Below are 13,318 nucleotides of genomic sequence, written 5' to 3' on the forward strand. Positions count from 1 at the left end.
AACTACTCTACTCCATGGAAATGACGAAATTTCTCTCAGAGAAGTTTGTTCGGCTTTGTACAACTATGAACAAAGAAAGGGAGATAAACAGAAGGGCGGAGAAGGAGAAGCACTGGTTGTGAGGGGTCGTCCTCAAAATCAAACGAGGACAAAGAAAGGAAGATCCAAGTCAAGATTTAGACCCAGCAAAGATGAATGTGCCTTTTGTCGAGAAAAGGGGCACTGGAAGAAAGACTGTCCGGAGTTGAAGAATAAGGCCAAACATAATAATGTAAAGGCCATTATGGATTCAAATGTAGCTGATGGTGATGATTCAGACTTCTCATTAGTTACAACAGAGCCATCAACATTATCAGACATATGGTTGATGGACTCGGCTTGTAGCTATCATATGTGTCCCTGCAGGGACTGGTTCGTGGATTTTCAAGAAGGAGAATATGGAGTCATCCACACAGCAGATAACAGCCCTCTTACCTCATATGACATTGGTTCAATACGATTAAGGAACCATGATCAGAACATTAATAGATATTCTATATGTACCGGGTTTGAAGAAAAATCTCATCTCTGTGGGAGCCCTAGAATCAAAAGGGTTCAAAATCATTGCAGAAAATGGAGTGATGAGAGTATGCTCTGGTGCACTAGTGGTAATGAAGGCCAATCGGAAGAACAATAACATGTACCGTTATCGTGGTAGTACAGTTATTGGGACAGCGACAGTAACATCCAGTGACGAAAAAGAGGCAGAAGCAACCAGGCTATGGCACATGCGCTTGGGACATGCTGGAAGAAAATCCTTGAAAACTTTATCAGATCAAGGATTGTTAAAAGGAGTAAAGGCTTGCAACTTGGAGTTTTGCAAGCATTGTGTCAAAGGGAAACAAACAAGGGTTAAATTTGGTACAACAATCCATAATACTAAAGGCATTTTAGATTATGTACACTCTGATGTTTGGGGTCCTTCCAAAACACCTTCATTGGGTGGGAAGCACTATTTTGTAACCTTTGTTGATGATTTTTCCCGAAAAGTATGGGTGTATACAATGAAGAGCAAAGATGAAGTGTTGGGAATTTTTCTCAAATGGAAGACGATGGTGGAGAATCAAACAGGCAGGAGGATCAAGTGTATTCTCACGGACAATGAAGGTGAATACAAAAATGATTATTTCAATAAGGTCTGTGAAAATGATGGCATCGTCCGACACTTCACTGTTAGACATACACCACAACAGAATAGAGTGGCAGAACGTATGAACCAGACCTTGCTGGAGAAGGTACAATGTATGGTATCCAATGCTGGCTTGGGCAAAGAATTTTGGGCTGAGGCAGTTACATATGCATGCCACCTCATTAATCGTCTACCATCTACTGCTATTGATGGCAAGACACCATTTGAAAAATGGTATGGAAAGCCTGCTGTAGATTATGACTCTTTGCACGTATTTGGCTCAACTGCATATTATCATGTGACAGAGTCAAAATTGGATCCAAGGGCAAAGAAGGCTATTTTTATGTGGATTACTTCTGGAGTCAAAGGATATCGCTTATGGTGTCCTATGACATAGAAAGTAATATTCAGCAGGGATGTTACCTTTGATGAATCTGCTATGGTAAATAAGGTAACAGAAGATACCAAACAAAATGAGGGTGCTTCTAAGCAAGTGGAGTTTGAGGGAAAATTTATTTTTCCTACACAAGAAGCAGAGGAGGAAACAAATGAAGATTATCCTCTGGAAGAAGAGCTAGTAGAGAGCGAGATTCCAACTCAGGAACCTCAACAACAACTTGAATCAATTGCAACTAGCAGGCCAAAAAGGACAATAACAAAACCTGTTCGTCTTATAGAGACGGTTGCTTGTGCCGCCTCAATTGTAGCTGATGATGTTCCTACCACTTATAAAGACGCAGTCCAAAGTTCAGAAGAAGATAAGTGGAGGATTGCCATGAATGATGAAATACAGTCCCTTCATCAGAATCATACATGGAGATTGGCCAATCTCCCGAAGGGAAAGAAAGCAATTGGGTGCAAATGGGTATTTGCAAAGAAAGAAGAATTTCCTAACCAAGAAGATGTTCGCTACAAAGCAAGATTGGTGGCCAAAAGATATGCTCAAAAGGAGGGAATTGATTACAATAAAATATTTTCTCCAGTTGTAAAACATTCCTCCATTAGAATTATGTTGACTTTGGTAGCACAGTTGAATTTGGAACTAGTTCAGATGGATGTAAAAACTGCATTTTTACATGGAAACTTGGAGGAGGAAATCTACATGACTCAGCCAGAAGGATTCAAAGTTGCTGGAAAGGAAAATATGGTGTGCAAACTTAAAAAATCGTTGTACGGATTGAAACAATCTTCTAGACAATGGTACAAAAGATTTGACAAGTTTATGTTGCGGCAATGGTACAAGAAAAGCAAATACGATTATTGTGTGTATTTGTGCAAGCTTAAAGATGGTTCCTTTGTATATCTTCTCCTATATGTTAGTGATATGTTGATAGCTTTTGAGAATTCAGAAGAAATTGATAAGTTGAAGATTCAACTGAAGAAGGAGTTCGAGATGAAGGATCTAGGTGAGGCAAAGAAAATTCTTGGCATAGAGATAATAAGAGATAGACGTTCAAAGAAACTCTGTTTATCTCAGAAAGAATATTTGAAGAGAGTACTGCAGCGTTTTGGCATAGATGAGAAGACTAAGCCGGTTAGTACTCCACTTACTCCCCATTTTAAGCTAAGTACTACTATGTCGCCAAAAGATGAAGCTGAACAGGAGTATATGTCAAGGGTACCATAAACAAATGTTGTTGGTAGCTTGATGTATGCAATGGTCTGTACGAGACCTGACATTTCACAAGCTGCTGGTGTTATTAGCAGATATATGCATAATCCAGGAAAGGAGCATTGGCAAGTTGTGAAGTGGATTCTGCGGTATATTCACAATACTATAGATGTTGGGTTAGTTTTTGAGCAGGAAGGCAATCAGTTTGTAGTTGGATATTGTGACTCAGATTTTGCGGGTGATCTGGACAAACGAAGATCAACTACTGGTTATGTGTTTACTTTTGCAAAGGCACCAGTTAGTTGGAAGTCTACTTTGCAGTCAACAGTTGCTTTGTCTACAACAGAGGAGGAGTACATGGCTATTACAGAGGCTGTGAAAGAGGCAATTTGGCTTCAGGGGTTGCTAAAAGAGCTTGGTGTTGAACAAAAAAGTATCACAATTTTTTGTGATAGTCAAAGTGCTATTCAATTAGCGAAGAACCAAGTTTATCATGCAAGGACGAAGCACATTGATGTTCGGTATCATTTCGTACGAGAAATCATAGAAGAAGGTGGATCACGGTGAAGAAAATTCATACTACAGAGAATCCTGCTGATATGGTGACAAAAGTGGTGACTGCGGTCAAGTTTCAACATTGTTTGGATTTGATCAACATTGTTGAACACTGAAGATTGAAAATGAAGACACAACCAAAAATTGTTACCGAGAGAAAATTAAAGATGTGAAAATTTGCCAAGGTGGAGATTTGTTGAAAATGGCAAACTCCCACATCGGTGGGAGACTTAATTTTGGAAGAATTTCTCCCTATAAAAGAAGGCCTAATGTTTAGGATTTAAACACACCTCTCATTTGCCTTCTTATCTTCTTAAGGCATTTGTATCTTCTCTCTTTAGTATTATTTCACTTGTATTTTTGGAGCGGAATAAAATATTGGTTGTGTCCGAGGAAGTAGGCAAAATTGGCCGAACCTCATAAATTCTGGTATTCCTTTTATTGTTGCTTTATTGTCTTATTTATTATTTGGTTGCTGTCATAATTTTTTGTATAATAGTTGTGACTCATTCACACCATATACATTTGGCTTCCGCAACAACTATTTCAATATCCTTGATTACGAAAAGGACTGAAGCCGACGAACGAAATGATGGGTTTTGAAGAATCGAACTTAAATTATCGAAGGAAATTGTGGTACCTCTTTTTAAAGTCCAAAAATCAAATTTGGAGTGCAAATTCGGGTTGCTTACGGATTTTTTATTTTATTTTTAGGATTTAAACGCAAATTTTGAACTTCATTGCGGGTTCTTCGAAAGTCCGTTACCGATGATTTGAATCCTCATATTTAAATATGATTGGCTATTCAAACCTTGTGGGATTTGATATTCGATGCTAAAATTTGAGGTTATATTGATTTGAATGACTGAAACTTGATAAATATCCATCTGCCATTGATGGAGTTTCAGAGATCGAAACGGAGAAGAAGAAAAGAAAAAAAGGGCAGGCCGGTGCATTAAACTCCCGCTATGTGCGGGGTTCGAAAAGGACCGGACCATAAGGGTCTATTTACTTTACTTTTCTGCGAGAGGTTGTTTTCACGGCTCGAACCCGTGACCTCTTTGTCACATGTCAATAACTTTACCAGTACCTTATTTTTAAAAGGAAAATAAAATAAAATAAAATATAATTTTAAAATAAATAGTGAAAAAAAGAAAATATAAACAGTTAAATAAGAAAAACACATGTCAAAATATGATTGCTGCGTGTAATATATTGATGCTAGTCACGGAAGGTAGCACGGAAGCGAGCAAAGATACCAAAGTAAAAATTTTCCTCTCGTGGTTTGCTAAAGACTACAACTATCCAAACACTTACTTCTTTTGTTTCAACTTAAAACATAAACAATCTTTTCTTACAAACGTTGACCCACAAATCGAAACGAAGTCATCAGAAATGGTCACAAATTGAAAAACTAGAGGTGGTTTTGATTTTTTGGACTGACGGTCTGCTTCTTGTAGTGTCGTAATTTTTACCGGAGAAAAGCCATTCAATTTTTGGACGGACCAACAAAACATTGTAAGAGTAGTTATAATGGCAGAATCACTTCAACTACCCATTATCGACCTTATTTCCCCTGATCGTGTTTCCACCGCTCGTGCAATTCGTCAGGTCTCTCTTTTTCTTTATTATCTCAAAACCAACGTAATTGGACTCTTTTACTAAATTTTTGATCTTGAATTATAAGGCCAGTTACTCAATCCATTGTGAATTGTTTTGGTGTAGGCATGTGTTGAAGTTGGTTTCTTTTACCTTATAAACCATGGGGTAGAGGAAAAGCTGTTTAAGAAAGTGCTTGAACACAGCAAAACGTATTTCTCTCTGCCAGTTGAAGAGAAGATGAAACTGGTACGGAGGAACAACAGAGGTTATACTCCCCTTTATGCTGAGAATCTCGATCCCTCTTCTGGTACCCAAGGTAGTTTTGCTTTTTCATGCCCTCGGCGTTTGCACAAAACCAAGTTAATTTAGCACTAACATGAGAGCACTAGTCACTGGTTGAGGTAAGAATGCATATTAATTAAGGTGATAAAATTTATCTAAAAGAGGAATGTCTATTGATCTGATCTGAACATTCTATGGAGATGTTTTTGTTGTTTGCATTGACACAGAACGTTAGCTGCTGCATAGCAGACGGCTGAAATTCTGTACAAAAATTAATTTTGCTGCTGAATTTACAACATGATTAAAACAATTTGGTTGAGTTGGTCTCAACCATGTGGTAAATCAGTTAATTTCATTAGGTATAAGCATAGATTAAGCTACATTTGTCCTATCCAAGGTCTTGTTTACCTAAAGGCTATCTCTTTGCCTAACAAATGTTTTTCGTGTATAGACTTTCCTCTTATGCCACTTTTCTTCAGTAGGCTTTTGTTAGTTACATTTGCGAGTTGTGATCTGCATTTGGGGATGGTAAGACAGAAGGTAGCTTAAATCTTTGTCTCATCATTGGAGTGCAGGCGACTCAAAAGAAAGCTTCTACATTGGTCCTCTGGAAGACAGTACGGCTGTTGGTACCTTGAATCAGTGGCCTGCAGTAGGTATTCTCTACATCTTTATTTGAGGTTACAGCATGATCTTGTCCTTAATATACTTAGGCTCTTGGGGTTTGTTTGTCTTTATTATGGTGGATAATCCTTGTAAGTTGTAACAAGATACTACCATCAAATGCTCGGATTTGTTTATTCGTGCATCAATTCACGTGTGCCTCGAGACTGATTTATATTTGAAGCACAGATTTCTCCAGACTTATGTGGTGACTCTTTGATGTTTTCTTACATTTGGAATGTCCAGAAATTCTGCCATGTTGGAGATCAATCATGGAGGATTACTATAAAAGAGTCTTGTGAGTATCACTTTGATATTTTTTAAAAGCAATTTTAGATTTCCTTATTCCCTAAACTTCCTCTTGATATAATCAACTGTAACACCAACCCCTATAAATATTTCATACCACTCAGTTCCCTGTGCTTATAATTTTGTGTAACTGAAAGTTAAATGTTTAAGTTGCACCTCTGATCATTGGTCTTCATCTTCTTGCTAAAAGCTCAGTGTTTTATAGATGGCTAGGTTACTTGATTTGTGGTTGATTTGACTTTCTTGTCTCAGGGATGCCGGGATAAGACTAATTTCACTGATTGCTTTGGCATTGGAATTGGATGAGGACTTCTTTCACAAAGCAGGGGCATGTGACTCACCTAATGCATTCCTTCGTTTGTTACATTATCCAGGTTTAGTCCCTTAAACGGCATCCATCTTTTTGAGTTTTTTTCTTCCTGTATTTTAATAGGTGATCAGTACCTGTTTCCTGTCTAAATATTAGTTTTGCTGTTGCACCTCAAGATGATATGAAGAGGGAGTGAAAAGGGGAAACATCTTTGTTGATTGCTGCTTGTGAATATGCAAAAAAGTTTTTTCAGGGTGGACTGCAGTTTCTGTGCTGTTAGTGTTCTTTCTTTTGATTATGCGTATTTGTTTAATGACGCATCTTGAACTGGAGAAGTGACTACTTATTGCTCCTTTTTACACAGTCAATGTTTCCATGCTTGATAACTGCATCTTATGCAATACTTGAATTTCCTATAAACTATAGGATAACGATGTGCTTGGCAAAATGATTTAAATCATGCAAATTGAACAGTGGGGCTTTTGATCATTAAATCAAATGCTTTATGTAAACTTTCTGTAGGTGAGTTACAATTATCTGAACAAGTGGTGTATGGTGCTTCTGCTCATTCAGACTATGGGATGTTAACTCTTCTAGCTACTGATGGTGTTGGTGGACTTCAGGCACGTCTGATATGAAATGTTTTTTCTTTTATCCAAATGTTGGTTCTCATGAATGCATATATTAACTGGTTCTAGAGCTAACAGGTTTGCCGGGAGAAATTTAAGCGACCTCAGATATGGGAAGATGTGCATCACCTCAGTGGGTAGGTTCGATGGTCATTCAAATACAGATATTTTTGATTGATGTATTCTGGAGTCAGAGACAAGCCTGATCAAGATTGAATTTGAGCCTCTCCTAATGAGTGAAAAGTTTCAACGTGAAAATGATGAGCATTGTTATATTTATCTAGTTTTGCAATATTCCACTGTTTCCCTTTTGTCCATGTGCACCACTCTAGAAGGTTGCAACCAATGTGAGGTGTCAATCATTACGATTAATCTGCTGATGCTGGATGACAATCTGCAAAACTCTATTCAGATGTGGAAAGGTCTTCTGTTTTCTTGATGCTATAATGGGATATTCTCACCACATTTAATGATTTGGGGTTCTATTGCAAATGATCCTTTTAGATCCATTTCAAGCTCATCTCTTAAATTTGTTGAGATAAAGGGACATTCCTATATCTGCATTCTTATGCACATCCTGAGTGTCGTCTACTACTTCAGAGAGCTTCCCACTACTTAATATGTGAGAAGTTCTCTTCTATCTTTCTTTTTTCCTTTTTTTTTTCTACGTATAGGGGCTTCCTATCTGCATCCTGTAGTGACGTCATGAATGTTCTCAACCAGTTGAACGAGCTCTTTATCATGCTTAATATTCTCTAATGGCTGCCAAGTTGTCCTAGACCTCTTCCCAGATGCCCACTTCCACCCAAAAAAGAAAAAAAATAGAAGAAGAAAGAGCCCTTCCCCTTCGGCTTAAAAAACAGTCCTACGGTCTTGAGTCTATCACAATTACAGGTTACAGATTGCTGTTGATTAGTGATCCAAAATGGAAATGAAAAATTTAGGATCCTTTGCTTTAACTAGATTTAATTCAACCTTGTTTCAACTGGATGAGTTAGTCTTAGATTGTTCCCTTGTAGATGAGATACCAGAACCAGATATGTTCGAGTTGACCAAGTTTTCTTCACTTAAATTGCGAAGGAAGATTGTCAGAATAGCAGGCAAAAGCCTCAAAACTTCTCTCATCTTTCTTTGTTAATTTCCAAGATCCCTTCAACTAAGGTACTTCTCGCGGCATTGTTATTCAAAAGTAACTGCTTTATAAAGTCAGAGATTTATTAGTAGGTGTGTTTTGTATGTCTTTCTCTCCGTGAACGAGTCTAAATACCTTCTTGTTTACCTTTTTGGAAAAGTTTTTGAGAATTGCTTCATTAAGGGGCTAATTTATTTCCAAGCATTATACCATGAATGTTTCGGCCAGTATTTTCCTATGTCATCGCCAACATTCCCTTTCTACTCTGTTTAATATTTAATCTTCTCTTTGGCTTGGTTATGTAGTATAATACATGGTATCATCACTTAACTGCTGAATTTTCTTTCCAATTGTTGTTCTGCAGGACTTTCATAGTTAATATTGGAGATATGATGGAGAGATGGACAAACTGCTTATTTCGGTAGTGCAAATCTCTTCTGTTCTCTTTTATATCTAAAGACAGCATAATCCTTCCCTAGGGTCTTTACCTATTCTGTGTCGAGAGATGTTATATTTCTTCATATTGCTTTTTTCTGTGCTGAAAGTTCATTTTACCAAATTCTCAGTAACATAAATTATACATTTGTAGGTCTACGTTGCATAGAGTTATGCCAACAGGGCAAGAACGTTTTTCGGTAATCAAGATTTCATCATGTGTTGCTCTCCTTTTTCTTGTCAAACTCTTTGTGTTTTACCCCTTATTTCATATCAATGCATGTCTGGGAAATATTGGTATTTATGGTTTGATTAGTTGAATCCTTGTTCTGACATGTTTTGGATCTATCATCTTTGAAAGTGGAGAGAGGAGGATACAAGTATTACTAGCAGTGGGGTGGGGAGAGAGAAATAATAGCCGTATTCTCTGAACTTTCAATTAAAGGGAACTCCCAAGAGAGCTGATCTAGCGCAGATGGTAGCTATTGTATGTTGGAAAATATCTCCACTGCTCGGTGGAATGTTGTATATATTATACAGAATGTCTATGAAGGAATTCCGCATTAAGTGACACATTCTCGCAATCTTTCTTTTTCATATTCTTACATGAGATATCCTAAAAAGTACTTTGTAAGAAGTTCCTATGAAGTAAAGTGTTTTAGTGAAAAGAATATATGTCTCTGGCTTTTTCTGTTGCGGCTTATGCAATATATCTCATTTCTTGCCATATGCAATCTGATAATGTATGAACAATTCAAAGCATTCTAAATATACTCTTGACTCTTCATTCTGCTGGCATTAGAATTATGCAACTTAAGCTAACCAAATACTGGTGGCAACATGTAGATGGCTTTCTTTTTAGAGCCAAATCCAGATTGTGTGGTGGAGTGCTTGAAGAGTTGCTGTAGTGATTCATCTCCTCCCAGGTACTTGCAAGTTTTTTGTGCTAGTGGTGAGCCTGATGCTGTTATTTTGAAAATATGTTGATGACTTTGGTCAAAGCTTTATTCTGTCCTTTTAACATCTCCTAGACTTTGCTCTTATTGTTCATGGATGTTGAAGTCGTAAAAAGAAAATTCTATCGTGAAATTCTGCAAACTTAATTAATTTCTTATATGAATCATAATCTTCTTTGATTGGGAGATCTGACGATGTGCCTTTATGCTCTTGTCATAAAGTTTTTCCTTCAGAGGCAGCTGCAGGCTTTCTCATATGATCTGTTCGATACGGTAGGATGATCACAAAATGCAATACGATTCTGGTGGTCATTCTATTCCCATATTTGGTAATCTTGATTCCGTCATAATTCCTATTCCTGGTCTTTCCCAAAACTTTTTCTTTCCAAAGTTGGTTTTCTGGCTGCCCCTTAAGCCTACTTGATGCAAATTGATTATCCCACTCTCCCAGAACAGAAAGGTAATTCTGATGTTTCGTTCTATTCTCATGTTTGGTATTCTTGACTCCTTCATAATTTTGATTCAGTAGTTGACACCGTTCATGCCTTCAGTGGAGTTTCCATTCCATTAAAGGGTGCAATTAAGGAATGGTCTATAAAATGCTATTCTACCCTCAACTTTTTCACGAGCCTTCTTCTCTCTCGCCTTCCCCTTACTCCCGCTTCTTGAGTATGTGTATGGCAGTCCCCTTCCTCCTTCCTCAATCTCGAGTACTGCCCTTTGCCCCTCCTAAGCTAGCCTACCCCCTACTTTCCCCTAGGTCAAGACAATTAATTCCCGTCTTTTCCCCCGGCCTTCATCCTTGCCCCTCTGCCCTCAGGTTTCGCCAACACCTATTCCCTCCTCACCGCCAGCCATCTCATATATGGTGTTCCACATTTTATTCACTGACACTGTTATCTTTTCATTGGTAACTCGTTAAATTGGCATACTAAACTTAGATTAAAGTATTTTGGTTGCTTTCCGGCATTCATTGCAACGAATACCATTGTCAGGTGCCAGAATACGATTCCATTTCATTATGCTAGACTCCTTTGTAGTTTAGCATTTGGGAAAACCCCAAAAAGGAAACCCAAAAAAAAAAAGGAGAATCCAAACTAAGAGGGAAAATGGTGGGGATGTGGACTTTATATTCTGAAAAAGATAAAATAAAGAAAAAAATTCTCAGGGCACGAACTCACAGATGGATTGCGTTATTCTTTCCTTGTGGTTGAGAAATTGGCCACTTGAATTTTGTGGTAAAGAAACTAATCAGGATAAATAAGCCATATGGATGCTTCTGCATGTGACAATTATGATCTCTTATTGTCTCATATCAGTTCTTTCCTGTTGATTTTTCAATAGATACCCTCCAATTCGGGCCGGAGACTACTTGGAAGAGCGCCTTAAAGTTACATATGCAGCATAGGTGAGTGTTGTCTCATTGTTGCTATAACTTAAATATCTTTCCAATTACCACACTTTGATCAGCAGTTAATCGCATGGAAGGCTGATTACAAAATTTACTTATAAGCTTTAGTCAAATAAATTTTGAATTGATTCTCTCGTCTGTTTGAGTTCTCAGTAGAAATATGTCTGAAGAGGTCAATGTAGGGAAAATAATTATAGGTAGTTGTCTCTCTTCTTGTGTATTTTCCTGTGAAATCAGAACGATCATAATGCCTTTAGTTGTTTTAGTGCAGATTTTGCGCGAGCAGTTGTTGAATTATGTTACAGGGTGAGATTGTTGTTTGCTGATGAAGTTTATGGATGTTTAAAGCTCCCTCAAAGTATATACATTGTTTCAGCTCGATCTTGGCGTGACTTTGCAACTTCTTTTGCAAGTTAATATGTTGGGACAGTTTTGAGGTGGAGGAAGTTCTTAATACGGAAAAAGGTCAGATATATTCTTCTACTATCGAAAATTGTTTAAATTTACCCTCCGTTTTACTATCAGGATGTTTGAACCCCTACCGTTATACTTTGGGTCAAAATTACCCTTAATTTTAGCGGAGGGACACGTGGCAGCTTAGGAACAAAGGACCCACCCCGCGTTTCTACACCTGGATCCAATTAAAATCCACCCGAATTTTGTACCCAAACCCGACTCAATTCCCTACTATTACTATGAGTTTTGACAAAAAACAAAAATCAAAAGAATATCTCCAAATTAAACTCTTAACATTTTGGTTTCTAAGTTAATTTCAGACAGCAACAATGGATTGAAATCAGATTTTTAATAATGTGTAGCTTCACAACTCAAACAACTTTCAAAATTCCAACAAATTAACGATTTCAGATTTCGGAAATTCAAGACCCAAAAGAGCTGCAATGGTGGTGTATCGATTTCACGGCGACGAAATGGGGGTGGTTCGGCGGAGCCGCTGCGTGTGAGTGAGCTTTGGTCACGGTATTTTAGGATGATGTGAGGTCTTTAATGGAGTTAAAACTTTTTAATGGAATTAAAAAGAAAACTGTTACAATGAGAGTAAAATGAAAAGGAGTTCGTGAGTGTTTTAGTTGCCGCTGCTTTCGGTGGAAGAAGATGACCCCTTTTCTTTTTGTGCGACTGCTCATCTTGTGGCACCTATCTTCAATTTTGAGACCCAACTATCACTGTCTTCGAAATCACAAAAGTTAATTTTCATACCCACATCCAAAGCTTGTTCTTTAGGATGGGTTTCAATTTATTTATTTTATCACCAAAGTTTCTTTTGCTTATATCAAATTTGTGCCTCAGGTCTCCCCTAACAAAGCACAATCACAAATTCCTCATCGAACTAGGAAACAGTTTTATTTTCCGATTAATCAAAACCCTTTTACATGTTGCTTCGTTGGTCAACACTTAAATAAATTTGTGATTTGTGATTGTGTTTGTGATAGAGTGGGTCAATTGGGAGAATAAAATCTTTCTAACAAACCGAACTCGGCATCGGATGTATCAGAAGCAGCATCGACGCCGGAAGATTGTAGAATTTTGGCATCAGATGTTCTTGAGGTTTTTGTTGATTTAAGTGGAAAATTGAGTCGGGTATGGGTACAAAATTAGGGTGGATTTTAATTGGATCCAGGTGTAAATTGGTCCTTTTGTTCCTGAGCTGCCATGTATCCCTCCGTTAGAATTAAGGGTAATTTCGATCAAAAATATAACGGTAGGGGTACAAATACACTAATAGTGAAATAGAGGATATATTTAAACTATTTTGGATAGTAGAAGGATATACTTGTCCCTTTTCCGTTCTTGCCGTTCTTGTGTAAAAGAGCTATTTGGACACTACTATCTGGGCATTTACATTATCACTAGTCTATTTGAAACATAAAACATATCTATGTTTTCTGCCTGGTATTCCAGATCCACTTTTGTGTAAGAAAGAACAAATATTGGGGGGGGGGGGGTGTTCTGTCCTTGGTTTGTCTTACCCTTTAAATCTACCAAAATAAATTACTCCTATTTATATATGGAGAAATGGCGCCAAATAGGATTGCATTTTTTTTTAATTAACTAGTCTTTCTGAACGTGCGTTGCACCTTTATCTTATATCATTATTATAAAGTTTGTATTGCAATATACTGAACTTTTATCATATGCATGCTTTAAAAATTTCTTTAGTTATAAAGGCATTTGGACACACATTATTTGCAATTAAATATTTAATTTATAATTTTATCTAATTTTTAATTTTACT

General features: G+C 37.4%; 1 protein-coding gene across 6 annotated transcripts; it reads left to right on the plus strand.

Annotated features, from left to right (window-relative positions):
* Positions 1-4,576: 4,576 nt before the first annotated feature.
* On the plus strand, positions 4,577-13,011 carry LOC107832510 (azadirone synthase LFS). 6 transcript variants are annotated; one of them, XR_012693978.1, is made up of 12 exons: positions 4,577-4,946; positions 5,061-5,253; positions 5,795-5,875; positions 6,129-6,180; positions 6,444-6,565; positions 7,024-7,124; positions 7,209-7,267; positions 8,627-8,683; positions 8,852-8,897; positions 9,544-9,623; positions 10,973-11,061; positions 11,336-13,011. XR_012693978.1 is itself a non-coding variant. In XM_016660373.2 (12 exons), the coding sequence occupies exons 1-11, from the start codon at positions 4,869-4,871 to the stop codon at positions 11,059-11,061; spliced, it is 933 nt and encodes a 310-aa protein (XP_016515859.1). In that variant the 5' UTR covers positions 4,577-4,868; the 3' UTR covers positions 11,322-13,011. The 6 variants fall into 6 exon arrangements, 3 of the variants coding, with proteins under 3 accessions (XP_016515859.1, XP_016515858.1, XP_016515856.1); XM_016660373.2 differs by having other exon boundaries at positions 10,998-11,061; positions 11,322-13,011; XM_016660372.2 differs by having other exon boundaries at positions 10,998-11,061; positions 11,331-13,011.
* Positions 13,012-13,318: the final 307 nt, after the last annotated feature.

Source organism: Nicotiana tabacum, chromosome 8 (assembly GCF_000715075.1).
Source record: "Nicotiana tabacum cultivar K326 chromosome 8, ASM71507v2, whole genome shotgun sequence".
Classification (NCBI taxonomy): Eukaryota; Viridiplantae; Streptophyta; class Magnoliopsida; order Solanales; family Solanaceae; genus Nicotiana; species Nicotiana tabacum.

Bases quoted from the DNA above. Each gene is read 5' to 3' on its own strand.
- LOC107832510 (XM_016660373.2), top strand. From the start codon at position 4,869: ATGGCAGAATCACTTCAACTACCCATTATCGACCTTATTTCCCCTGAT. The intron at 8,898-9,543 runs GTAATCAAGATT...GGCAACATGTAG, and splicing joins CAGGGCAAGAACGTTTTTCG to ATGGCTTTCTTTTTAGAGCC. The intron at 9,624-10,997 runs GTACTTGCAAGT...ATTTTTCAATAG, and splicing joins AGTGATTCATCTCCTCCCAG to ATACCCTCCAATTCGGGCCG.